At 49.2% G+C, this 27,170-nt stretch overlaps 1 protein-coding gene across 3 annotated transcripts in view; it reads left to right on the plus strand.

Moving 5' to 3' along the window:
• The window catches only part of LOC125713019 (protein kinase C and casein kinase substrate in neurons protein 1-like), a 34,406-nt gene extending 7,633 nt beyond the window's left edge, over window positions 1-26,773 (plus strand). The window contains exons 1-10 of one of the 3 annotated variants that reach the window (XM_048983763.1): window positions 7,993-8,308; window positions 19,034-19,160; window positions 20,241-20,397; window positions 21,118-21,353; window positions 22,203-22,358; window positions 23,181-23,356; window positions 23,467-23,587; window positions 24,637-24,752; window positions 25,571-25,776; window positions 26,108-26,773. In XM_048983763.1, coding sequence (XP_048839720.1) covers window positions 19,101-19,160; window positions 20,241-20,397; window positions 21,118-21,353; window positions 22,203-22,358; window positions 23,181-23,356; window positions 23,467-23,587; window positions 24,637-24,752; window positions 25,571-25,776; window positions 26,108-26,217 — 1,338 coding nt within the window. In that variant the 5' untranslated portion in view covers window positions 7,993-8,308; window positions 19,034-19,100 and the 3' untranslated portion in view covers window positions 26,218-26,773. Of the gene's footprint in view, window positions 1-7,992; window positions 8,309-19,033; window positions 19,161-20,240; window positions 20,398-21,117; window positions 21,354-22,202; window positions 22,359-23,180; window positions 23,357-23,466; window positions 23,588-24,636; window positions 24,753-25,570; window positions 25,777-26,107 lie in introns of those variants that run through there. The other 2 variants (XM_048983764.1, XM_048983762.1) reach the window with 2 other exon arrangements.
• The last annotated feature ends 397 nt before the right edge of the window (window positions 26,774-27,170 follow it).

A 27,170-nucleotide genomic window follows, 5' to 3' on the forward strand; every position in this document is an offset into this window, starting at 1 on the left:
TTTTTTGTGTGCGCATGCAAATGTAATGTGTGTGCGCGTGCATATGTGTGTTCTTGTCCTTTTCCATCTGTGCCTCTTTTGGGTGTTTCTGTACTAGAGTGACTATCGACATAACAAGCAATTCCTTGAGTATGACCTTCCATAATAATCACGCAGCGGGTGACTCTTTCCTTAACTGTGGATGTTGGCTTCTTCTCTGAAGGCTTCAGTGGACCCCGGACCAAATCCTGCCAGGAGATACGTTGTATGTGATTCACCATCAGCTGGCCAAATCAGTTTATCGTTTCAGTTTAGAGGAAACTCACAGGACCCTAACAGACCCCTAGGTGGTCAATGAGCTGCCTGACTCAAAACCCTGTTAAAGCAATAGTAATTACAGTCAGCCAATAACATGGATCTGTTCTGGTGGACTCCCACACCAGTGCTTATTATCGGTTTATGCTTTGATCTCCCTACAGCAGTGATAGCTGCAGGTCGAGGACCTCTCTTGTTTCACAGGGTCAGCTGACTGTGAGCCTCAGAACTCCATGTCTGTTGATGAGAATGTGTCCCTTCTAGTGTCTAGGGATCCCCAGTTGATCCCTCCCTGATGTGGAAGAGCACAGGACTGTCACCTCCCCCAGAGCTGCTGTAGAGAGCTCTGTCATGGAGTGTGGAGTGTAGATGCCTTGATCGGCCAAGAAGCGGACTCTCTGTGTTTGACGTGAGTCATGGGGAGGGTGACCAGTGACCCATCTCGCTGAAACAGGGCAGCCCAGTCCCGCATGAATATTTGACGAGACGAATGTACTGGTCCATGCTGATCAAACTGGGCTCCAGTGGCGCCGTGTTAAACTGAACGAGTCACACTGCGCTCATGCTGAGTTCCAGGGGGCTGATCCAGACGGGAAGCACCTTTTAGCATTCAGGCATGAAAAGTGCCAGTGCATGAATGATGTGGGGGGGAGGGGTGCTGCTATCTGCTTACCTGCCTGACCGTCCCAGCAGGGAGAGTCAGGTGACTATGAGGATCACGCTCTGCGCCCAGCTGGTCCTCATTTCTCTGTCATTCGTGTGGGTGTCTCCTCTCTTTGACCCATTTCGCCAGGAGAAGGCGGCCATCCTGATCGGACTACTTGTGAGTTGGCTTCTGCCGCCCCACCCCCCTAAAACGGGAAGCCTCTGTAATAATCCATATTCCCAGCATCCCTGATATTGGGGACGGTGGCCCTTTAAGAGCTGGCATGAGTGATGTAATGTGGGTGGCATCACGGTGTTTGCATCCCATGCAGCCCGGCTGCTGGTGGTGCTGTGTTAGTGCTCTGTGTTAGTGCTCTGTGTTAGTGCTCTGTGTTAGTGCTCTGTGTGGCTCGTTTCGGCATCACAACATCCATCCATCCATCCATTTTCCAAACCGCTTATCCTACTGGGTCGCGGGGGGTCCGGAGCCTATCCCGGAATCTATGGGCACGAGGCAGGGAACAACCCAGGATGGGGAGCCAGCCCATCGCAGGGCACACTCACACACCATTCACTCTTACATGCATTCCTACGGGCAATTTAGCAAGTCCAATTAGCCTCAGCATGTTTTTGGACTGTGGGGGGAAACCGGAGTACCCGGAGGAAACCCCACGACGACATGGGGAGAACATGCAAACTCCACACACATGTGACCCAGGCGGAGACACGAACCCGGGTCCCAGAGGTGTGAGGCAACAGTGCTAACCACTGCACCACCATGCCGCCCCTGGCATCACAACATAAACAGTCTATATTTAGCAAGGGGTGAGGTGTTGGCTTTCAGGGTGACTGTCCCACTCTGGAAAGGCTGCAGGTAGATGAACCTATAAGCCTTTAGGGGCCAGCAGCAGCCCTGTTTTATATTTATACTGATAAATAGTCCTAAAAACCCAGAATGATTGTGATTTCTCTCTGTGTTCAAGAGATGTGAATGAACAGGACTGAACAGGGGTTTGTACTGGTACATGGTTACCCGCTGTTGTCATGTAATTAGCATGGTAATAGGGCAGACTGAACGGTGCGCTCTCCTCACTGGCTCTCTCCTTTAGACGTGGATGCTGAGAATTCTGGGAAAAAGCAGGGCAGTGGAGGGCAAACGCCGTGACTTGCGTGTTTATCCTCAGTGTTCTACTGAGGCCAGCTAGGCAGGTGGGGGGGATCACAGTTACATAGTATTGGCTGCAGATGCCTTTACAATGAGACTCTGTTAACTGCTGCTGTTGCCCTGAATTTATAACTGGGGTGTCCATGCTCCTTGGGGGGTGGCTTCCTGACATATTTATAATGACACTTAATCTGGCCAATTGTACAAGTACATATGAGTGCTTTGGTTTTGTATATACTCACCTGCTCTTATGAGACAAACATACAGAGGTAAGAGAAAAAGCTTGGAGTCTGAGTATAGGGTCATTTATTCGGCCCCCCAGAGCAGTTTTTAAGGCCAAAGGCCTTGCTTAAGGGCCCACTAGTGGTATAATCGGTCTGGCAGCCACAGAATCGACATCCATTCGATCAGAGGCACACAGTCCAAACCAGCAAAACCACTCATGAAGGATTCATCATTGTCCATAAGTTACTTCTAACATCCAGCACTGAAACTTCATATTTGTATGGAGCCTCGGAGGTTTTAGGGTGTTCCTGCAAAGGGAGCAGGAAGGAGCCGGCTCTTGTACGAGACTCTCGATGACGTTCCCTCAGGGGGAGGCAGTGAGGAGCCGGGCTTTTGTTCGAGGCTCCGGATGACGATCCCTCAGGGGGAGGCAGTGAGGAGCCGGGCTTTTGTTTGAGGCTCCGGATGACGATCCCTCAGGGGGAGGCAGTGAGGAGCCTGGCTTTTGTTTGAGGCTCCGGATGACGTTCCCTCAGGGGGAGGCAGTGAGGAGCCGGGCTTTTGTTTGAGGTTCCGGATGACGTTCCCTCAGGGGGAGGCAGTGAGGAGCCGGGCTTTTGTTTGAGGTTCCGGATGACGTTCCCTCAGGGGGAGGCAGTGAGGAGCCGGGCTTTTGTTTGAGGCTCCGGATGACGTTCCCTCAGGGGGAGGCAGTGAGGAGCCGGGCTTTTGTTTGAGGCTCCGGATGACGTTCCCTCAGGGGGAGGCAGTGAGGAGCCGGGCTTTTGTTTGAGGCTCCGGATGACGTTCCCTGAGGGGGAGGCAGTGAGGAGCCGGGCTTTTGTTTGAGGCTCCGGATGACGTTCCCTCAGGGGGAGGCAGTGAGGAGCCGGGCTTTTGTTTGAGGCTCCGGGTGACGTTCCCTGAGGGGGAGGCAGTGAGGAGCCGGGCTTTTGTTTGAGGCTCCGGGTGACGTTCCCTCAGGGGGAGGCAGTGAGGAGCCGGGCTTTTGTTTGAGGCTCCGGGTGACGTTCCCTCAGGGGGAGGCAGTGAGGAGCCGGGCTTTTGTTTGAGGCTCCGGGTGACGTTCCCTGAGGGGGAGGCAGTGAGGAGCCGGGCTTTTGTTTGAGGCTCCGGGTGACGTTCCCTCAGGGGGAGGCAGTGAGGAGCCGGGCTTTTGTTTGAGGCTCCGGATGACGTTCCCTCAGGGGGAGGCAGTGAGGAGCCGGGCTTTTGTTTGAGGCTCCGGATGACGATCCCTCAGGGGGAGGCAGTGAGGAGCCGGGCTTTTGTTTGAGGCTCCGGATGGCGTTCCCTCAGGGGGAGGCAGTGAGGAGCCGGGCTTTTGTTCGAGGCTCCGGATGACGTTCCCTCAGGGGGAGGCAGTGAGGAGCCGGGCTTTTGTTCGAGGCTCCGGATGACGTTCCCTCAGGGGGAGGCAGTGAGGAGCCGGGCTTTTGTTCGAGGCTCCGGATGACGTTCCCTCAGGGGGAGGCAGTGAGGAACCGGGCTTTTGTTTGAGGCCGCACTCCTTGTTTCACTTTCCATGAAGCCACAATCAGACGGCCCGTCCTGTTCATTTCACACTGCGTGCTTCGAGTGTGAAACGGCGGCTCGCTATCCCAGCAGCACCCGGCCATTGAGGGGGGTGGTGGTTTCTTAAAGGGCTCTCACTCACACCCATTGATGCTCCATTAGCGGGGGTGGGGGGGTGCCATACTGAATGCTGGGGTCCTTGTTGTTATGGGAACGGAACTGGGCATTTGGGATAAACACACAGCGCCCTTCTTTGTGTCGTCCTGGCGGCACCCCTGCCCTGTCATACCCGTGTCTTTTGGAGGCTGTGCTGGGAGTCTGTGCTTTTTGTATGTGCTCTGTCACACACATAACCTCAGACCAATCGCATGAGGCACTTTCACATCAATATTCACATGTGATTCGTAACTACACCACCACCTCAAACAAATCCCCCCACATTGCGATGAAAACCTTTTCAGAGCCTACAATTCAGTTTTACAAAAATCTGTGACTGCAATCAAAAAACTAAAAATGCCAAAAGTATTTTCTTTGGCTACTTATGGCTACGGTTAGGGCTGGGTAGGGGTTAAGGTTATTCTGCTAACCAGCTAACTAGCTACCATCTTCTGACTCTACTCCCCGTCTGTTTAGTTTTTGAAACATGTGATCGGTGACTTTTTGAGTTGGACCCCAGAAGCAATCCCCCCCCACTGCGCTAAGTTCTCCTGGAAGAAGTACAGCTACAAACGGCAGTGCAGCCGCAGCGCTGTTCCTCCTGACAGCCGCCACTCTCCGGGTTTCCCATGGTGCCCTGCTGCTGGGGCCGGGTCACTGCAGCACAGCCGGCCTGTAATTATGCAGAGTGCAAATGCAGTCAGCTGGGGACCCAGCTTACATATCGCTTAATTGGGCGTATTCCGTGGCTCCATTAAAGTTTTGTCCAAATTATTAAAAAACTTTCCAGAGTTCAACAAAGTGAAACTGTGAAGCGGGTGTTTCCATTACTGGATGTCATGTGAATAAAACGCATCAGTTATCATCCGGCGAGATTAAGATCCGTGTCTCGTGCATCTGCACAGAGCATGATTCCCATAGGTTAGTAACTCCATATGAACAAACTATCATATTATATTCAGTTTACCAAATCACACATTCTGTTTCCATTGCAGGTTTGACTCACCACAAAAACCCTCTCAAGCGAGCATATCTGAAGGTTTTTTTCCCCTGAAATCTGAGTGCAAAATCTAGGTCGGTAGGAACGCCCCTACTCATGCAGAGTTAGCGCCGTTGGGAGAGCAGCCAGACGTAGTGCTCGGCAGGGGCCGGGATGCTGGCACGCACGCGGTGCCGTTCCTTAAGCCTACTCCCCCTAGCCGTACTCACAGTTTAGATGGCTCCTTGACAGCTATGTGCCTGTGCTGTACAGTCTGCCCCACCGGTGCTGTACAGCCTGCCCCGCCTGTGCTGTACAGTCTGCCTCGCCTGTGCTGTACAGCCTGCCCCGCCTGTGCTGTACAGCCTGCCCCGCCTGTGCTGTACAGTCTTCCCCGCCTGTGCTGTACAGCCTGCCCCGCCTGTGCTGTACAGCCTACCCCGCCTGTGCTGTACAGTCTTCCCCGCCTGTGCTGTACAGCCTGCCCCACCTGTGCTGTACAGTCTTCCCCGCCTGTGCTGTACAGCCTGCCCCGCCTGTGCTGTGCAGTCTGCCCCGCCTGTGCTGTACAGTCTTCCCCGCCTGTGCTGTACAGCCTGCCCCGCCTGTGCTGTACAGCCTACCCCGCCTGTGCTGTACAGTCTTCCCCGCCTGTGCTGTACAGCCTGCCCCACCTGTGCTGTACAGTCTTCCCCGCCTGTGCTGTACAGCCTGCCCTGCCTGTGCTGTACAGCCTGCCCCACCTGTGCTGTGCAGTCTGCCCCGCCTGTGCTGTACAGCCTACCCCGCCTGTGCTGTACAGTCTTCCCCGCCTGTGCTGTACAGCCTGCCCCACCTGTGCTGTACAGTCTTCCCCGCCTGTGCTGTGCAGTCTGCCCCGCCTGTGCTGTACAGCCTGCCCCGCCTGTGCTGTACAGTCTGCCCCGCCTGTACGTCTCCTGAGATAAAAGGGCCTGCTAAATAAATAAGTGGCAATGTTTTTGGGTGAGCTAATCTTATCTCCTCCTACACAACCACACATGGCACTTCCATCTACCACGCAGCCCCATTTGCCTGAGCCGAGTGGTTGCTATGGAAATTTTGTTGGGGCGGCGGGGGGGGGGGGGGTGCTTGGATCTGATGCCAAATGGTCCCTGGACGGGTCTGCCAACTCTACAGAAGATTAACATTTAAAGACAGCAGGGCTCTTGGTGCATGTTCCTCCAGGCAATTCTGTTGTACCCTTGGGCAAGGTACTAATAACCCATCCAGCTTCTTGCCTGTCCCGTTCAGGGTAGAGGGACTAATAATGCTAATAATAAATCAGGGATTTCGGTTGTTACCCTACTAATATATTGCACACTGTGCCGCTAATGGCACTTGAATGATACTCCGTGATTTGGGCCCATTTAAGGAGTGGTACTTTCCAAGGCCCACCGGTGGCCCTGCGCCCCCCAGTGGCCACAACGCCACACTGGGCTAGATCTCGGTCTGCTCGTAGTTCCTGAGAGTCACCCTGCTTGTTAGACAGAACAAACCGCTGCTACTGTCGTTGGTGAGTGTGTGTAGGGATGCAGACAGATCTGGCAGTGGTTAAGCAGCATCAGTCCTCAGGATCCCTGCTGTGAATCTACACCACACTCAGCCCTTATCTTGAATTACATCTTTATTACCGTGCATAAAATACCTTAGGAGGGGACCTGCCTGTCCTTATCTGAGCCTCATTAGCAACATTCCATTGACATGAGGCAACCAAGACTGGACTTTACTGCAGCATGGTTATGATGCGGTCCCCTCCCAAGGGCACGGCTAATTGGCTGCGCTGTGCCGGCTCGTATTTGGGGGATGGGGTGCTGCTGATAGAGTTTGTACTTTGGTCTGCGAGATAGAAGCGTGGTGAGTAATAGCGGCCCATTGCGAGGATGAAAACTGTCAGCTGTCTGAAACAAGCCAGCAAATGGCAACGACAGCATGTCGACGGAGAGGGAGAATTTCCTGGAAGAGGTAGAGGTGTCACTCAGACGGTTTTTGACACCATTGTACAGGATTACAGAAGGCACGTGTTGCTTCTGAATCAGAATCGATGATATGGGTCTGTTGTACTGTTAAGATGGGGGAGTTACGGTTTCCTGTCAGTAATGCTCTCCCTAAACATTACCTCAGCTGTCTCTGGACGAAGCTACAGCTTCGGGTCTGCAGTTGTGAAACTCTGGTGGGTGAGGAGTCTCTCAATAGAATGCAAATGTATATCACTTATCTGATGTGTTCTCGGGAGGAATGTCTCCTCTGAAGGTATCAGAGAGGATGGTAAAGGCGCCCACCTCCGCCTGGATTCTGTGAGTGAGGGGGTGCCGGGGCCGGTCTGTTCATTCATTCACGGATTCCGCTCTACGCCGCCTCTTGCGTGGTTGTCGTGGGCTCCGTTTCCCTTGCCGATGCCTTTGCCATCTGTGCCCAGACTGAAGGCGCCCCCCTGCAGCTGACTCCTCCACGCCACCTCTCGTGGGTACCGCTTTTGGCTGCGACAGCAGAGCTCGTGCTGTCCCTTGGGGGGCTTGGGGCTGGTGTCTCAGGGTTTGAGAAGTACACATGATCGCTCTCTCCAGTGTCCGAGGGAGATAAATGGCAGCTTAGGATAAGGACATGAAGGAGGGCAGAAGGTTTCCTGACCTGTTCTGTAAACAAATTGTGATTTATTTATCGACCAGTGTCCCTCTCTGTACCTGTAACTTTGGAGCCATTCCTTCCAGTCATTCACAAGGTCATACACCATGTCATGTGACCAGCTTTGCAGTGCCATAGCGTGGGTGGCCTGCCCACTCATGCCCATCCATGACTCTTAAGCAGACTGCTAGGTGCTAATCAGGGAGTCCTTGCTTAACCCCAACCCTAAGTCCAACCCCTAACCCTAATCTTCTCCCAGGTTCTCCCTTATGAGTGCTCAGTCTACTTATGCAGTCTTTGGACACAGACCTCTGGTTCCCTGGGCTCGTCAGATATCAACTAAGTCATTGGTTAAAGTTTAATAGCCTTGCATGTCTTTGAAGGAGGAAGGCAAAGTCCAGCCAATGCAGTGAAGATGAACTGGAAGATGTGAGGCGTCTCACAGAGCTGTGAAGTCACTCCAAACTTTCCATACCTCTGGACAGACGCTCTGTGGGAACTTTCACGCGCTGAGGCGGCTGCGTCGTGCCGTCGGCTGCTTACTTTGTTGCCGGGACTTTATGCTTCTTCAAGCGCCAGGTGCTGTAACCTTGCTGTCTCTGAAATGGGTCTACAGGGCTGCATCTGTTTCTGCTGAAGCTGCGTGGAGAAATCCTAAAGCATCTGTAGGTGACCCCTCTTGGGTTCTGTCATGGGGATTAATGTTGAATAATTTGCGTGTGTGTGAGTGCTGCATGCTCAGAATAGAATCCTCTTTATTTGCCACTAGCTGTGGGGAACACAAAAAATTGGCACCCCAAGACTCAACAAACTGGTGTGTTAAGGTGTACTGCGTTAATGCAAAATGCGCTGTGGTGTGTGCGTGTGTGGAATGCAGGTCCTCTCCCCGCCCGATCCGCGCTGATGCTTACCCTGAAGCCACCTTGATGGTGACTCATTGTAATTGAATAATAGCGTTGCACGCCGAGCTGATACACGATTTCAGGGCGTAGCTGTTCGGGGGACTGAAACTGCCGACTCTGTGAAAATGGTCAAAACACTAATGCGGGAGCCAGAGGCCTCCTCAGAAGGCATGAGTAGATGTTGCGTGGGTGAATATTTCCATTCAAATGTCTTGAAGTGATAGTTTGGTCAAATACGTATCTTCCTGCAGAGATCTGCAGGGGTGTGTTTCCCAACACAGTCCTCAGGGACCGACAGACAGTCCACATTTTTGCTCCCTTACTCAAAGTTGAGAGGGAGGGGATTGGGAAACACTGCAGTTGAAGGTGGGAAGTTTCGTGACTCTGGCCGGCAGTGTCCGTGTGTGCGGGATCTGAGAGTGGAGACCTGAGTATCGCAGTGAGCATATTCTGTTCCGTTCATCTCGTCCAGTGGCCCCAGTTAGTAATGAATTATATATGTGCCATTAGCACCTATTCACTGGCTCAAAGAGCTGCTATTATCCAGTATTGGATATAATACGAAAAAAAAAATGTGTTAGATGTGACACTTAATTGAGTATTTGGCAGGATGGAATACAGTGGATTCTCTATGATGCTTCAGAGTTCTGACACAAGCGGCACTGAATAAGTGTAATTAACTGCAGGCTGAAGCTGGTGTGTTTTGGCAGTCCTGCTAGAGGGGGCTTCTCTGTGGAACTGGCCCTGAAATCTTCCTACCTCAATAGGAACACCTAGATGCCGCGGTTCTTCTGGGGCTGAGAGGTGACTGTTGTGCTGGACAAATGAGAATCTGTCCCATTGTGCTATGTGTAGCCAAGCTAGCTAATCTTACTGGATAGTGTTCGGCCGAACTACCAGCTTGGTTTTTTTTCCCCATATGATTTTTTAAGTGCTTCTCACACCAGAACTTACTGAACAGCAATTGTCTGCCCGTCCGTCCATCCATCTGTTTCTATGGTAAAAATCAGTCCTTTCCTAAAAAATACTGGCATGGGCCAGAAGAGAGTGCAGGGTTTGTACATGTAGACTGTTGTACATTTCCGATTGGTTGTCTCAGTTCGTCATGTTTTTGTAACCCGTTTCTGCCTAAAAGGCTGTGAGCCGCTTTTAGCCGTGGGTTGGGATTGCAGCAGCATCATGTAGGGTGAGTTCATCATTGGAGCTTTTAGAAGGCTCTGAGAGCCATGCTTCATGTGGCCCTCTTATGCCCTACACCGGACGCGGCCGACTCAGACTGAGCATTGACTGCGGCTCAGTCTCAGTCACACAGAGCTGAGAGCTGGATTTGACGTCTCATTTCTGGGATTATCGGGCCGTCTGTGTTTCTGGTCTCATTGTCTAGTTAGTTGGCATCTTGTCCCAAGTCACATGATTCAGATTAACCATCATCTTGTTGTAGGTCATATGGTTCAGATTAGCCACCATCTTGTTCTGAGTCACATGACTCAGGTTAGCCAGCATCTCGTCCTGGGTCACATGATTCAGGTTAGCCAGCATTTTGTCCTGGGTCACATGATTCAAGTTAGCCAACATCTTGTCCCAAGTCACATGATTCAGGTTAGCCAACATCTTGTCCTGGGTCACATGATTCAGGTTAGCCAACATCTTGTCCCAAGTCACATGATTCAGGTTAGCCAGCCTATTGTCTAAAGTCACTTGGTTCTCGTTAGCCAGAATCTTAATTTAAGTTTTATGATTTGCATGCATCTTAAACTAAGTGTCATGATTACGATTAGCTGGTAAACAATGGGCAAGGTATCTTTTCATATTTTTCTCTCTACATGCTAATGACTCTCATCAAAGACGAGCAGGCAGGATAACATACCGGGGGCCAGTGTGCTTCTATTGGATGTGCAGTATGTTATTTTGCAGCTGGTTACATTAGGGCGGTGTTTTTGCTGTAGTCCTGGGGGTGAGTTACGCTACAGCCAAAGGAGGGACTAGTGAGACACAAACATTAGTAGGGCTCAGTAAAACATGCAGTGAATGTATTTCCTTGCAAATACAAACTTCACTTTGCAAGGAGTCTACAAAACATCAGTTACCAAAGACAAGGAGATATTGGAGTGTGATGTTTCAGCTGTTGGTTGTACTGCATGGAGGGACTGTCTTTTCTCATTTAGAAATACAGGCTGGAGGCAGCAGAAGGGTGGAGGGGGAGATGGAGCACACAGATGGGGTCTTTGTGGCGCAGGCTCGTTGCACGTCCCACTTTCAGGGCTTCTCCGTCAGACAATCGGATCCGTAAATGACAGCTTGTGTTCGTCAACCAGCTGCCATATGCTCTCATGAATATTCATGAAGCGTACTGGTGCCGACCCGCCCGGTCAGGAGCGGAATAACAGGCTTTCCGCTAGGAGAGAGGTGGAGATTAACGCACAAGCAAATGGTTCATTTCGATATCGCCATGGCAGCAGTTATAACTCTATATGATCGGGACAGAAACATCTCAGGAATAAGTGGTTTTTACTATAAGAAGGGTAATAACATTAATGCATGATATTTGTAATAATGTCATAAATACCAATAATGTAATAACATGCCGGTATTGTAATAAATTCTCTGTTCTTAATGTAGTAAAAGTCAATAATGTAACAACAGGTCAATAATATAACAGCTTATTACATTATCAAGAAAAGGATATGACTTTACTGGTTCAGAAAATGTATTACGTTTTTGGAGAGAGAGGGAGGTACACAGCATGTTCTGATACAGCGTGTTGCTGCACCCATCACGTGACAAACCACCTCAGGGATGAGAACCTGAGAGCAGCCATGCGGCACGCGATACCTCAGCACCACACTAGTCTGATGGACCAGTGTTTTCCGGTGGCTGGAGTGACAATCCTACCACCAAGGTTTTCCCCCAAGTAAGTTGGAGGACCTCCTTATAGGGCTGGATGTAGATTAACGTCATACTCAGGATGGAACAATTGCAGGTTAAGGGCATTGCTCCAGGGCCCAGTGGAGTAGAATTACTCTGCACATTTACAGGATTTGAACCAGCAACCTTCCAGTTGCTGACACAGATGCCTAGCCAAAGAGCCACAACTTTGCCCTATTTTTGGAGAGTTATTACATTATTGAATTTTATTACATTAAGAAAGATTATCACATTATTCCCAGTTTTTACATTATTGGCAGTTATTACATTATTGGCTGCAACAACATTGAACCACCTCGGTACACTAAATATTTAAGTACACACTAAACCTTTGAGTAATATATTCTTGAGTACTAGAAGAAAGATTCCATACAGTCTATTCAAATTATTTAATTAGCAGATTCTGTTTTAGTCTACATTTTCATTGATGATTTTATAAGCAGTGCAGAAAGTGACCTGATGTTTTTGTTAAACCTGCTTCTGAGGCAAACCTTCAGCTGTGTCATGCTTTTTACAGACGACACGCACCTCAACGCAGTTGTGCTTCAGTGTGAAACAGAACACTACCAGCAGCGAAACCACAGCCGTAGCGACTCAGAAAACCCAGCATGCACTGAGCCACAGCGCCGCTCTGTCATGTGGCTGCGTTTTCCTAAAACTCTGTAGTTCATCTGTCTGTCCGTCTATCTTCCAAGTGCTTATCCCGGTCAGGCTTTCATTAGACCATGGGAATAAGAGCTGGTGAAAAACCTGGATCGGCGTGTGGATCAGTATCTCACAGCTACAGATCCTGTGATGTGCAGATGGAGCAAATCCGTCTGAGTCATCGGTTGGTCCTGCTGTCTGCTGTCAGTTAATATCAAGTGTCCAGGTTGGCTCTGCGTGGATGATGAATCTCCTTCCTTTTGTCCTTTTGACTGAAACATGAGAATGGAGGCCTATAATGAGACTGGGTGTGCAGTAGGCTGAGGATAGGACCAGGTCTGAGGGATAGGACCGGATTTGGGGGATAGTAGCAAGTTTGGAATGGGTCGGGGATTGGATGGAGTTTGGAGGACAGGATCTGTTTTGGGAGATAGGACCTGGTATGGAGCGGGCTGGGGTTAGGACCGGGTTTGGGGGGATTGCGCTGGGTTGGGGACAGGAGATGGCCTCTTCCATTAGATCCCCTGTGTCGTTCTGCAGCTTCGTACCCCCACTATCCCCCACCTATTGTGACAGCTCCTCAATTAAGCCTATCTGTGCGACAGACAGCATCCCCCAACGCTGCTGATTGGTTCTCCTGCTGGCCAATATCGTGCCATTGTCAGTATAAATGAAAACTCCCTCGTACTGCAATCCCCTGCACACTCCCCCCCCCCCCCCCCCCCCATTCCTCGGTCTCACTGTCGCTCACCCTCCCCCACCCAACTCCCATTCTCCTCTCATGCTGTGCAAACCGTTGTGAAGCATTATGGGATTATCCCACAATCATTGATAAGCACATGCACACACACGCACACACACACACACACACAAACAGTGCTCAGTCAGCACCGTTAGTAACACCACAAGCAGCAGCTCAGGCTCGGCTTCTCAAAACGGTACAAAGGGCAACAGTGAGGACAGGGTTCTCATTTGTTGCATTAACAAATTGGGATTTAGCAGCAGGCTGCCAGTCTTCACAACAAAGGACTCGGCTTTTGCCTGCTTTGTGCCTTGTGGGTCTCTGCGATAGACTGATGTCGATGTGGAGATGATGGAGTCTAGGAGAGTGAGGGGATGGACTGAATGGCCATGGGAGGAGCTGCATCCCTACTCAGACACGGCCATTAAACCCTGAGCTGCTTAAGCGTCTGTCCATCGCGGTTTGTCCCATTATCTCACCCTTCATCATTATTTAACTGCATTTGCTTAGAAATATTAAAAATTAATGTAGAGCAGAACGGAATCTGTCCCCGGGCATGTTTCTGATGTATTTCCACTAGTGAACATAAAGGAGAAATAAAATAACAGAGAATAAGCTTAAAACAAATGTCTATTCAATGGCTGAAACGTGAAGAGAAACTAAAGAAGTAGGGAGCCTGTGATTGGCCGGAAGGTTTGAAAGGCGGTTCTGGGACCGTCACTGCTGGTCATGCCACCTGCCTTGCACATGAGTTAGTGAAAAAGGCTCTAGACTTCAGCTTTTCTGCTGGGTGAGGGGGGGGGGCGTTGCATTCAATGCGACATCTGTACTGCTTGCTGTAATACATGCTGCTATAATTCTTGTGAAGCTGCAGTACTGAGAACTGAGCTGTCTTCCATTTGATTTCGGTATTGAGGGATTTCTGCCTTGGATCTCTCTACCTTCCGGCATTTTCTGTGAGTCTCTCTCACACGTTGGTGCAGCTGTGACCGACGTTCCTCTTTCAGCAGGACTGACCCACTTACCCAGGCCACACCTCCCCCTCTACACACACGCACACTCTCTCTCTCTTCTTCTCTTCTGCTTTATCCTGCTTGTCTCCCCTACCCCCCCCACACACATTGTCCGGGCGGAATTTTGGCTGTCGGCTAAGCCACTCAGTCGGCAGAATAACTTTGAAGCCAAACGGAAAGGCGAGGCTGTGGCAGGTCGGCACGGCAACGAATATAGCCTGTTAGCATTTAGCCTCCCTGTGGAGCTCCATGCTAGCATTGGGTATTGGGATGAACATTAGGTATTGGGGCACTTAAGATTTGGAAATCAGAGGCAGGCAATCCAGGGTATTTCAGCAGGGCACCTCCCCCCCCCCACAGGGGAAACCAGAAAGAAGACATCCCTACCAAGGCTCTGCCCCCCACCCCCCACCGGCTCCCATGTCGGGACTCAGCTAGATTTGCAGGCTGTCGGTGGGGAATTCGCCCTTCTTGGCTTAGCCAGCTTGCAGAGAAAACAAGCTGCTCAGGTGGAGTGGGTGGGGCAGGGGGGGGGCATGCGCTCGCGGAGAGGGCAGCAGCGAGATGCTGAGGCCATGTCTCATTTCGGATGTTTCCTTGTGGCTGAATTCAATGTCTGTCTATCTCTGTATATGGAAATGGTTGCCACGGCAGCACCAATCTGAGCATCCAGGCAGCCACCCCCAGTCTCCCCTAAACCTTAAGAGCATCACGCTAATCAGTTAACAGCAGCTGATTCCCTTTGTTATGTCATACAAGCTTTTCTGTGCCGAGGTTGACCTTCTGTGTATGAATCCTGCTTTTTTCCTGGTTTGCTTGTTCTCAAGTTAATGTGTCAGATTTGGTTACTTGTCCTGTTTTCACTTTATCAACTGGTCCCTATTTTTGTCTTTGAATTACACTTTGGATTCGTTTGAATTGGCTCACATCTACCTGGTCTTGGATGCTCTGCCTCCCCTTAAACCTCGAGCCTGGCAGTAATCCTGAGCTTCCCACAGTTAGATCCTCTCCCTGTCCAGTCATTGCAACAGGCAGGCGGGAGGAGAGCTGGTCCAGCATCGCAGAGAGGCCAGATTGTTGGAGTTGAACATGCATCACATTGGAGTGACTGTGTAGTCACGTTCTCCAGTGGAACAATGGACAAAGGTTTTGACTGATCTGGTTGTTGGGATTAATAGACAATTGTCTTGCATTTTGAATCCACAAAGTGTCTTGAGACAGTGACAGGCTATCACTAGCTCTGATGCTCGTGACAGCAGACTTGGCAGAGCACACCACACTCTGCCACTCTTAGGTAAAATTGAACACATGAAGAAGGACTGATAAATTGCAAAATATCATGAACAGTATTTTTGGGCTCCTGGTGCCTCAGTACTCTCCTCCAGGAGACCTCTACAACAGTGTCAGTACTGGGGAAATCTTAGTCGACCAAATCTGCAGATCAAGGTGAAGATCTATCCTGGATCTTCTACCCTTAGCCTCTAGCCAACACACAAATGGAAACGTATTGTCAGTGTGAAGGTCAGTAATATAGAGACTCCTGAAACCCAGATCTCTGCATAGAGCACAAATCATGAAGATGTGGCTCACATTCTGGAATGTCCTAGTTTTGCAGAATATTGAGTGTCATTTAATCTTCTTTGTCAGATCTTGTTTCAGATAGCCAGAACTGGTACTCGTATGGTTACGGTCCTACTCGAATTGTGTCTGCATAGTGGTAACAGTTTATCTGCTTGTCTATGATATGCATCTAGATTGGGTGAGATTCAGCAGAAATGAAGTCATGGAGTGAACGTGGAGCCGGCCAGGCAGCTGTGGCTTATTTCAGACAAACACAATCCCTGGAGATTCACCTCATGGCAGCATCACACAGAAAAACAAATAGGGCCGGTAGTGCCCAGGAGAAAAGACTAAATAAGAATAATAAAAGTCTCTCTCCAGCTTTGTTTTCTTGAGTTCAGGCTTTGGTATATTACTGCCTTAAGGGTGTTTCTGACCTTCTGCCTCAATGCGCTTCATTCATGCTTTGTTCAGAGGTCACCTGGAGGTGTCCTACCAACACAAGCAGATACCCAAGCTCCAACTAAGAGCTCATGGGAGTTTTAATTACAATGTTCTGAGGGCAGAAGGAAAAATGATTGGTTCAGAGAGATAACCAATCAGATTGTAGGGGAGGTGGGTCCAAGGAACTGCAGAAGGTGGAACCAACCAATAAGATATCTTAGTCTCGCCTCCTCTAGTTGCTTGGACACACCTCCTCTACATTCCTATTGGTTGTCACATTTTTGTGTAAGTAAAACTCCCACAAGCTTCAACTCCTCATAGCTGATAATGGATGTGTCCAGTTTGATACAGAACAGTCCAAAACCCTACCTTTGAGCCTAGATCAGCTTTAAGCTCTTGGGTCAAGTGTAAACGGAGTGGTTTTCCAGGGTTAAATCTGCAGCTGTTCATGTTCTATAACAGTATGTCTTATTAATTCAGTCTGGGTTTCCACTGAAAGCCCTCAGAGGGGATGAAGCCAATCATAGCGTCTGCTCAACGAGGAGAACTAGGCTTCTCAATTTAGTAGGACGCAGTCTCGCGTTTCTGGGTGCCTGAACAAGCCAGTGAGGGCATGCAGTATCTGCCAGCTGTCTGTGGTGCGGGGAATGAGACAGGAGCGTCATTTCATCATGCGCAGGAAGTGAGTTTCGCTTCAGTTAGTGAACCGTGAAGGAATGACAGTGGCTTTCGGCCAAGAGCTTATTGCTTGTATTGATTTAGAAAAAATGGGCCGAGGGTGTGGGGTGGTGGTTAGGCAGCAGGTTAGGACACTGTGTTTGTGATCAGAAGGTTGCCAGTTCATGTCCCTGGGTCAGAAGGGTGATTTCACCATCGGGACCTTAATCCCCAATTTCTCCGGGGAACTGGGTGAACCTGCCTTCTCAAAAGCACGTCACTTTGGATAAAAGCATCTGGTACATAATTAAAATGTAAACGAAATCTCAAAGAAGGGTTCCAGAGTTAGCGATGAATGTAATGTATGGTCCTGATCAGAGGTGGGTAGAGTAGTCAAAAATTGTACTCAAGTAAGAGTATAGTTACTTTAGAATAATGTGACTCAAGTAAACGTAAAAGTACTCATCCAAATAATTACTTGAGTAAGAGTAAGAAAGTACTTAGTGAAAAAACTACTCAAGTACTGAGTAACTTATTGAGTAACTTTTGATTTATTGTTTCAGAGCATGAATGTAGTCAAATAGACAAAAACAAAATAGCAATGCAAATTCTAACTAAAACAATAATAAATAACGTTTTCACAAAATGACAAAATATTAACAAACATAAATTAAGGCAAATTCAACCACAGGAAATGCTAATAACATCGTAGCAATAACAATGGGCTCAGCAGGCAGAGATTATACGGAGGAACAGGCTGTGCATCGTGTGTGTGTGTGTATGTGTGTGAGACTGCAGTGTGATAAATTACTCAAAAGCAATGTACATTTCACAGTTATTTATGACGTTATTACGTTATAAAATCCACAGCCAAAACACATATACTACAACATACCGCAACGTGCTTCCTCAAGTTCGAAGTCGAGTTCTTGTAGGTTGAAATGTCGACACGCTTAGACAGACACGTAAGACAGTGCATGACATAGCTGTTCTGTTTTATAGTCTGTAATGAAAACATTGATCGAATGTGCGGCCAGGGGTGTTCTGCTTCTTCCAGTTCAAAATCACACGCCGTTGTTTGCGCCATTGTTTTCTCCTTTCAGTCACTGCTCTGTGCGGCGCCGCGTAAATTTTGTGTGGTCATGTGACTGTATGGCTCCATTTGATTGGTGAAACTGAGTGACGCGTTGTTATTAACTACATTTGATTGGCGAAAAAGAATCATGTGACAGAACCCTTGGACTAGTATGACAAAAAATCACCTGTGTAGCGAGTAACAGATTATTAAAATGAAAGTAGTGAGTAGCGAGCAACATATGTCTTAGAATAACGGAGTAAAAGTACCGTTTCTTCTTGAAATTTCTTACTCAAGTAAGAGTAAAAGTATCATGCATTAAAACTACTCTTACAAGTACAATTTTTCCAAAAAGTTACTTAAGTAAATGTAACGGAGTAAATGTAACGCGTTACTACCCACCTCTGGTCCTGATAAGCGGACTATTTGTGTGAGAACAGCACTCTGAGCACAGTGCTCACCTGCAGGGCCGATTCAGCGTTTGAGAAGCCTGACCGTCCAGTTAATGTTTTCTGTGAGCTTTCTTGATCACAGGGACACCATAAAGGGTGGGAAAGCGTGGACAATTCCAAGAGTCCATAAACCTGGAACATAATTGGGTTGGTCTGGGTTGAGGGCCCAATGTAATTTGCTTTCCAGAGGCCCAAAAACTCTAATGTCACCTCTGCTCAGCCATGAAGCGCTATCAGCTCTTTCTGTACTCTCACAATCGCACCCCCACACCTCACCTCAGGGAAGGTGCTGCTTCTGAAGCAAGCCCGTCCCAGAAGCCCGGTGTGACGTCCCCTCCTGTCCACGGTGCTTCAGCTCTGTCGTTCCTTGAAGTTTCTAAAGGTGGTTGCACGCTTTTAACTTCTCACCCCATCTGTGGTCGAGGTTCCCATCAGTCTGGGAGTAGCTGTGTGTCATCGTCACTCAAATAGACGCTGGGATAGAGGCGACAGACGCAAAGGCATCACTTGAGTTCTGTTGGGTTCACGCCGAGGAGGAACCCAGCTGTTTGTGGAGTTTGCAGGACAGGCGGACGCCTCTATTTCAGAGCAGAGGAGATCCCATCAAGCGTCTGTCTCTGCTCTTCATTTACTCATCGCCTATGCACGCAGGCTAAAGGATCAGCAGCAGATCACCAGACCTTTGTGTGGAAGTATCTCCTGGCAGCAAAGATCCTTTTTTATTGCAAAGCTTCATGGAAGCTCAGCTGTCCATATGGGCAGAGGGCTGCCGCCTTACCTACTCTAAACATCCTTCTTTGGGCGGAGCTTATTTTGCTAAAATCATAGACTATGACAGGAAATAGTTGCAAGCTTCTGTGGGTGTCTGGCTGGTCTGTTTGTTTTTTCCATGTGGTGGAATTTTGTCTTCCTCTCACCATCCCTTTCTTTTTCTCTTGTGTTTCATCCATCCTTCTTCCTCTCATCCTGCTCCAGTGCATGAAGATTCCAGCTCTGCTGGGGGTACTTACAGCTTCTGGGACATTCGGCCACACCCAGGAAAATGTCCAGCACCTACGACGAGTCCGCTGGCTTCGATGAGACCACAGACAGCTTCTGGGAGGTAAATAAGAACAAACAAATGTGAATCCAACCCATGAGAGGGCAGTCTTCAGTTTTTTTTCTAACTTTGTGGTTAATTCAGGGGTAATATCCAATTGTGGCACTCAGGAGTGATGGCAGGAGCCTGCTATCCCCTCTCGACCCCAACAACACCATTGACTTGTAGACTCTCACCCCATTGGGCAACATTAGCTGCCAGTCAGTCACCTTCCATGCATGGGGGAGGAGCCACATGCACAGGAACATGCAGATTCTGATCCCATTGGGCCACATTAGCTGCCGGCCAGTCCCCTTCCATGCATGGGGGAGGAGCCACAGCCTCTGCCCTAATGAAGTGCAAGAAATCCACTTGACCAGCTGGACATACAACTTCCTGTATGTCAGGCGTTATTGTTCTCTTGAAAAACATGGACTCTCACGCTAATGCTGCGCATGAAAACCATGAAAATCAAGAATATATCCATTGTGGTACAAAAATGACATAATATTATATTTAATAATCAAGACAGTGAAGAAATTTTATTCTGGCGTGTTCATTTGAATTGTTTGTACAGTTAGAGTCTTCAAGAGCCCCGTTTAAAATGCCAAATTGAAAAATGATTTTGTTTCGGAGAACATGAAGCCTTAATGAGGATTTAATTGCGCACGTCCAGGTGTCGGGGACTGATTAATGAAACGTTAGCAAGTGCTATTATTTCTGCTGGTATTAAGGTGACATTTTCCTAGATGACATCTGCAGCACATTATCAAGAGTATGGAGACCTGTGAAGATCTGTCTGATAATGGTCGAGCAGAAGGCAACTGTTAACCTCACTGTACTGTCATTCATCACACGCCATCACATTTCAGCCTTAAATCTTTCATAGAACCATTTGAAACAGCCTCTTGTGAAATATCATTGTGTTATTCATGTGGATTATAAATATTCTGGGCCTGTTGTGCTCAGCAACTTGGAGTAACTTTGGCCAGAAGCTCTTCTTAAACACCGGTAAATATCTCAAGAAGGAAAAAACCCTGGAGGTCAGGCAGGGAGGATTATGGGAATTCAGCCACATCTGATTGGTTGACATCTCTCGTACAGGTGGGCAACTACAAGCGCACCGTGAAGCGGATCGATGACGGACACCGGCTGTGCAATGACCTGATGAGCTGCCTGCAGGAGCGGGCCAAGATTGAGAAGAGCTACAGCCAGCAGCTGATCGACTGGTCCAAGCGGTGGAGACAGCTGATTGAGAAAGGTGCTGTCCCATGTGTCTGTATCTACATGTGAGAGCTGAGGGACAGATTGGCCTGGACAAATCTGACAAATAAGGAGGAATATTTTTGTGGATAGAAATCCTAGGTCTATAATGTACCACCAGGACCAGCAAGGTCTACTGTGTTCCACCAGGACCTACAAGGTCTACAGTGTTCCAACAGGACCTACAAGGTCTACAATGTACCACCAGGACCTACAAGGTCTATAGTGTACCACCAGGACCTACAAGGTCTACAGTGTTCCACCAGGACCTTACGTTGTCTACAGTGTTCCACCAGGACCTACAAGGTCTATAATGTACCACCAGGACCTGTAAGGTCTATAGTGTTTCACCAGGACCTACAAGGTCTATAGTGAACCATCAGGACCTCAAGGTCTACCGTGTACCACCAGGACCTACAAGGTCTATAGTGTACCACCAGGACCTACAAGGTCTACAGTGTTCCACCAGGACCTACAAGGTCTATAATGTACCACCAGGACCTGTAAGGTCTATAGTGTTTCACCAGGACCTACAAGGTCTATAGTGAACCATCAGGACCTCAAGGTCTACCGTGTACCACCAGGACCTTCACCATTCCTGAGAGGCTGAAACATCTGTAGATTATAGAATCTGTTAGGTGTCCTGGTTGGCTTCACAGGAGCCCCAAGTCGGTTATTTGGTACCCTTTTAAGTGTACCGTCCTCTTCCTGCGAACAGGACCTCAGTACGGCACGGTAGAGCGGGCCTGGCTGGCGCTGATGGCGGAGGCAGACAAGGTTAGCGAATTGCACCAGGAGGTGAAGAACGGGCTGCTCAATGAAGATCTGGAGAAGGTCAGGAACTGGCAGAAGGATGCCTATCACAAGCAGATTATGGGTGGCTTCAAGGAAACCAAGGAGGCAGAAGAGGGCTTCAAGAAGGCCCAGAAACCCTGGGCCAAGAAGCTCAAAGAGGCAAGTGTGGGACCTATGGCACTTCATGGAACCCAAACCCTGCTCTTCTGAGACGGTAAACCTTAGAGGCGGCACAGGTGGCTACCTTGGGTGCCATCTTTTGAGGGGGGCGTTTTGACAGTACAAGTCAAGGCCCATTTGGTGCCCTAGGCAAGCTTCACTACCGTCGTTTTTCCTGATAGCGGCGCCGTAGATGCACTTTATCCAAGAATGGTTCAAACAATCTAAAGTACGTGTTCTCATACTTGTACAAATGGCATTTAAAGCGTCATTTCATATGCATAGACATATTCAGCAGTTGCTACGAGGAAAAGACAGGCAGGCTATTTCGGTCGACGCTAATTGGACTTACCGGAGAGATTATTCACACGTCTCCTTCAGACCTGGCTTGACCTGATAAGGGGTTCAGTCAACCTATGAGTAAAGTGTACAGAGTTCGCTGTGGTATCGGCCTTAGGGCTGTCAGAAGAGGCCGGTCTCTTGAATCCATTTAGCCAATCAGAAAGACGTTCTGTATCGACTTTTCCACAAATTACATCCCTCTCAAGTGGTCACATCATCTGGCTGAGAGAAAGAGGACGTCACTCAGCTGTACTGCCACTGTGTGACCCAATCAGATAAGGACTTCCGCACAAGGGCGGGTTTGCTGTTCCTGGGGCCCCACTCAAAAAGTGTAGTGAATATTTGTGGCCAGTAGGGGGCCCCAAATCTCAATGGCCCCATTTAAATGTGTGGTTTAAATGGTGGTAAACATGGCTGCTGCTTCAGCATTACAAGTTGTCCCTGCGAAATTCCTGTGTAATATACATTGGGCTTGTTCCCTCCAACATGCCTGGCTGTCCTTCCCAGGTGGAGACAGCTAAGAAAGTGTATCACATGGCCTGCAAAGAGGAGAAACTGGCCTCCGCCCGCGAGGCCAACAGCAAAGCCGAGGCCTCCGTCACCCCCGACCAGCAGAAGAAGCTGCATGAGAAGGTGGACAAGTGCAAGCAGGATGTGCAGAAGGTATGAGAAAGCTGGGAGAATGGGAGGCCTGAGGCCTTCGGACAAGCCGGACACTATCTTGGTTCCGTTTGGATTCTTTTGGGTGGTGTGCAGAAGATCATATCTTGCTGGCCGGTCTGTTTGTGGTGCTGAATAGATTATTTCACACACTCCTACTGGATCTCATATTCGTAATATCTCACACGGCTTCAGACCATCTCCAGAAAAACCTACATTTAGGCACTACTGTGTTTCTGTGCCTGTTAAAGAGCTCTACTCTGATCTATGTCGCACCCAGTGATATTTAACATAGCTGCATACCTTAGTGATGCATTATGGGTAAGCATAGGGAACCTTTTTGTGTGGTGCCATCCAGTTCCATGCTTATTTAAATGTTTAGATGCAGTTAACGCATTTCCTTTACGTTTTTTTTTTACGTTGAATGCTGGCAGACCCTATTCAGCCCCCAAAGCCAACCCCCCAAAGTTCTGCTGTATGGCTGGACCCACATCTCCAGCGCCACTCTGTGAAGACACCATGATGCTCCTTAATGAAAATCTAGCCAGTCCACATTTCAGCATATTTAAACTACAGACATCAGTCCAGTCGGCATTTTAAACTCTAACCGACATTCCAGTTCATAACTGCTCTGTTGACCTCTCACCTCTAAGTTGATAAAAAATCATTTGTCCGATATATGACAGGCAACTTCCAGTAACTTAAAGAATCCCCCCCCCAACCCCCACCTGTTCCCCTCATCCTACGGACTTAGCTGCATTCGGAGTGGAAGTTTTAGCTGGTGCCGGTGAACCAGAATCGCTCTAACATGCTTGTCATCTGCAGGCCAAAGAGAAGTATGAGAAGTCCCTGGAGGAGCTGGACAAGTGCACCCCCCAGTACATGGAGAGCATGGAGCAGGTGTTTGACCTCTGTCAGCAGATGGAGGTCAAGAGGATCACCTTCCTCAAAGAGATCCTGCTAGACATCAAGCGCCACCTCAACCTCACTGAGAGCCAGTGGTCTGTCTGACTCTCCCATATCCATTCCTGATCACAGCGTCTCGGTCTAGCTAACGTCCCTTATTAGCCACAGCCGGTCTAACTCCCCTCCTCTATCTCCTACTGCTCAGCTACAGCATGGTGTACCGCGATTTGGAGAGGACCATCCTGGCTGCCAACACGCAGGAGGACCTCAAGTGGTTCAGCAACAACCACGGGCCGGGAATGCCCATGAACTGGCCCCAGTTTGAGGTGTGGGAGCCGCCGTTAGCATCACGTCACAGCAGGGGGGAAATCGAACCACTACAAAATCATCATAAAATTATCAACAGAGTAGTAACATAGATCTCAGAAGAGCAGGTGCAGGGATACATCAAAAAGACACCTGAGAAGGTGAATGAGGAACCATCTCCTGCTGTCAAGCAGCTTGTCATTGATGGGCAGCTTGTAGAAGTAGGTTGCATGTCACTAGTTTGGCATCGACAGTAATTTGGTTTGGCAGAGTTTTGGGCTGTGTATATGGTGGAAATTTCATGTTGATATCTTGGCAAAACGTTCAGGGTGGACGTTGATTATCTTAGTGGACTCATTCCTCCAGAAAAAAAATGAAGAAATGGAATTATGAATTATGATGATGAATATCATCCTCAAGAAACACAAAGATCATTAAGAAAATCTATAATCTTATTGGAAGTCTTTGTAAGTGAGCGTCACACCTACGAGATAAACAATCTGGATCCTGTACTTGATTAAATACACGATGTTAGACAGAAAGCAGAGAGTCTGTGGGAGAGGTAGACGTTCCTCAGGAGTTCTCAGGAGTTATTTCGCCAGATAAAGGCAAAGACAGTCCAATTAGTGATTCTCATTTTAGATGATACATGTAAAGATAGACAAGAGTGTATTAATGTAGATGGAGCCTTCACTGCAAACTCCAGAACACAGAGCAGAAGTGGCAAAAGTGGAGGAGAATGGTTCTTGATTGGCTGGTCCTTCGTCTGTAATATGAGGCCTATGTATTGTCAAGCCATCCCTGAGTCCCGAACGTAGGCTGTGCCTGTATGCTTCATTCTCAGCTGAATGTGACACACTAATGTGTTAGCAAAACCGCCACTGCTCATGAAAAACTGCATCACATCACAAAGCAAATATAAAGCTGCGGCTCACTGTAGCCCTTTTCAATATCAATGTGCCATGATCCCGCCCACCTACAAGCTCAACCAATCAGAGCAGGGGGCGGAGCTGGTAACCAATCAGTACCTGTGCAGTGCGACACCTGCTGACCAGCCTCTGTCCTGCAGGACTACAACCCAGAGCTCACTCACACCATTGCCAAGAAGGTGAAGAAGCCCAACGAGGGGGTGACACTCACCAGCATAACGCCCGGGGGGGACCAGGGGGTGGGCGACCGTGGCAGGTAAGGCTATCCCCAGCCTGCGAGCCATCCATCCATCCATCCATCCATCCATACATACATACATCCATTCATCCATCCCTACATACATACATACATACATACTATACATATACATATCATCCACCTATCCATCCATCCATCCATCCATCCATCCATTCATCCATCCATCCATCCATGTTTTAACCTTGAATATATGTCCTGAACGACACAGTTTTAAATATTCTGAATTCACTGCCAGTTTTTTACAATAACAAATGACATTATCATTCGTTCATCCATCCATCCATCCATCCATGCATCCATTTTCCAAACCGCTTATCCTACTGGATCGCGGGGGGTCCGGAGCCTATCCCGGAAGCAATGGGCACGAGGCAGGGAACAACCCAGGATGGGGGGCCAGCCCATCGCAGGGCACACTCACACACCATTCACTCACACATGCACACCTACGGGCAATTTAGCAACTCCAATTAGCCTCAGCATGTTTTTGGACTGTGGGGGGAAACCGGAGAACCCGGAGGAAACCCCACGACGACATGGGGAGAACATGCAAACTCCACACACGTGTGACCCAGGCGGAGACTCGATCCCGGGTTCCAGAGGTGTGAGGCAAACCACTGCACCATCATGCCGTCCCCATTATCATTCAAATTACGTTAATGGTAATATTGTACTTGGTTAAGCATTTTGAAAATGGAGGGATTAAAATGGCATAAGAAAATATGCTTGCACCCCCCCAGCAGGGAACACTGCACCATTTATGCAGGTATATCTGTAGGCAGCCCCCCATTAAGCCCCCTTGACCGTTTCTTTCTTAGCGTGAGCAGTTACGACAAGAACCAGGCGAGCCAGGCGGATTGGTCCGACGACGAGCAGCCCACCGGCCACTCAGCCAACGACGGCAACGATGGTGCCAGCTACCACGATGAAGATGCAGGGGGTGGCAGCAGGGGCCGGGCGGTGCGCGTGCGGGCGCTCTACGACTATGACGGCCAGGAGCAGGACGAGCTGACCTTCAAAGCCGGTGAGCCCTCGACCTGTGCAGATATATCCCACGATGCACTGCTGGCCATGCGTCATGCAGCCAATAAGAGGGAGAGGACTAGACATGTAACTGAAGCTGACAGCCCATCAGTAGCAGCATTCATCCCCACCCAAACCACAGATCTGCATGGGGGACCCCAAGGCTTTAGTGAGGTCGTCACCTTTCAGTCAACCTCTCTGACATTGACAGTTAACAGGTTTACGCGATATCCAGCCCCTCATTCCCCTCTGAATGATTAGCCAGGCTGGATTAGCCCCCCCCCGGTATAGCACAGCACATTAACAGGACATCCCTGTCTCCCTCCACACAGGTGAGGAGTTCACCAGGATCGAGGACGAGGACGATCAGGGCTGGTGTAAAGGTCGCCTGGAAAGTGGCAAGACGGGCTTGTACCCAGCCAATTACGTGGAGCCCATCTAGCTTCCTGTGTGGAGGAGGACACCTGATTGGAGGCAGCTGAGACTGTGTGGTCCAGTCATAGCCAGGGACTGAGCAGCAACATTTCCTCCTACCTGACAAAAGCTCCAAGCCGACATAATCAATCACAACATTAGTAATTAAAAAAAGATCTACTCTACTTTTCCTGTATCAGCGACGCTTTGCGGGGGGGGGGGGGGGGGGGGAGTTGGAGGGCTTGTACAAGTATTTAATCGACCACTTGTGAATATCAAAGCAAACACAAGGACTTGGTTTTGCATCTTTGTGTAGCCGTGATCGATACGAGTTTTGTGCAGCTGTGCGTCCTGCTGTAATGTATCATGTACACAGTGTCACCTGTTTCCACGGCGATGTGTGACTCCTGCATGGGTCATCCTGCCAAGCTGCACTTCCTTCCTGTCACATGGTTTCCCTCCCATTAGCATTGCAGCGTGCGCCAAGTGGGGGGCAAGGGCCTTATCCTTCCTGGGGGGTGTGTTTGACCGTGGCTTGTCTGTCCTGGTTCCCAAGCGCACCTTACAGAGATGGCACACAGCCCGCATAATGGGGGGGGGGCAAGCATAATTGGTTTTAGCTGTTTTTGGAAACAGGCCAAGCACCGCTAAGGGGGGGAAAGTTGGGACAATTCTAAGGGCCCACGCCCTTTAGGGGCCCCCAGAGATCTGAATGGGTGTGGTAGGGGGGCCCAACCTCATATTTTGTCATAGGGCCCAAAATTGCTAGCGGCGCCCCTGCCCCCCCATCATACATATATGGCCATTCCTCTTGGCCATGCCCGTCCTCTGTACCGGCACATGCGTGTTCTCCATGCCCGTGTCACACGTCATGTGTGAGCTGTGTGTGTGCGAAGCTTCATCCGCATGCCAGGCGGGTAAACATGCGATCAGCAGCTGCGGGAGACGACGCAGGGCCTCACAACCATAATACACACAGCG

This window comes from Brienomyrus brachyistius, chromosome 18 (genome assembly GCF_023856365.1).
Source record: "Brienomyrus brachyistius isolate T26 chromosome 18, BBRACH_0.4, whole genome shotgun sequence".
Classification (NCBI taxonomy): domain Eukaryota; kingdom Metazoa; phylum Chordata; class Actinopteri; order Osteoglossiformes; family Mormyridae; genus Brienomyrus; species Brienomyrus brachyistius.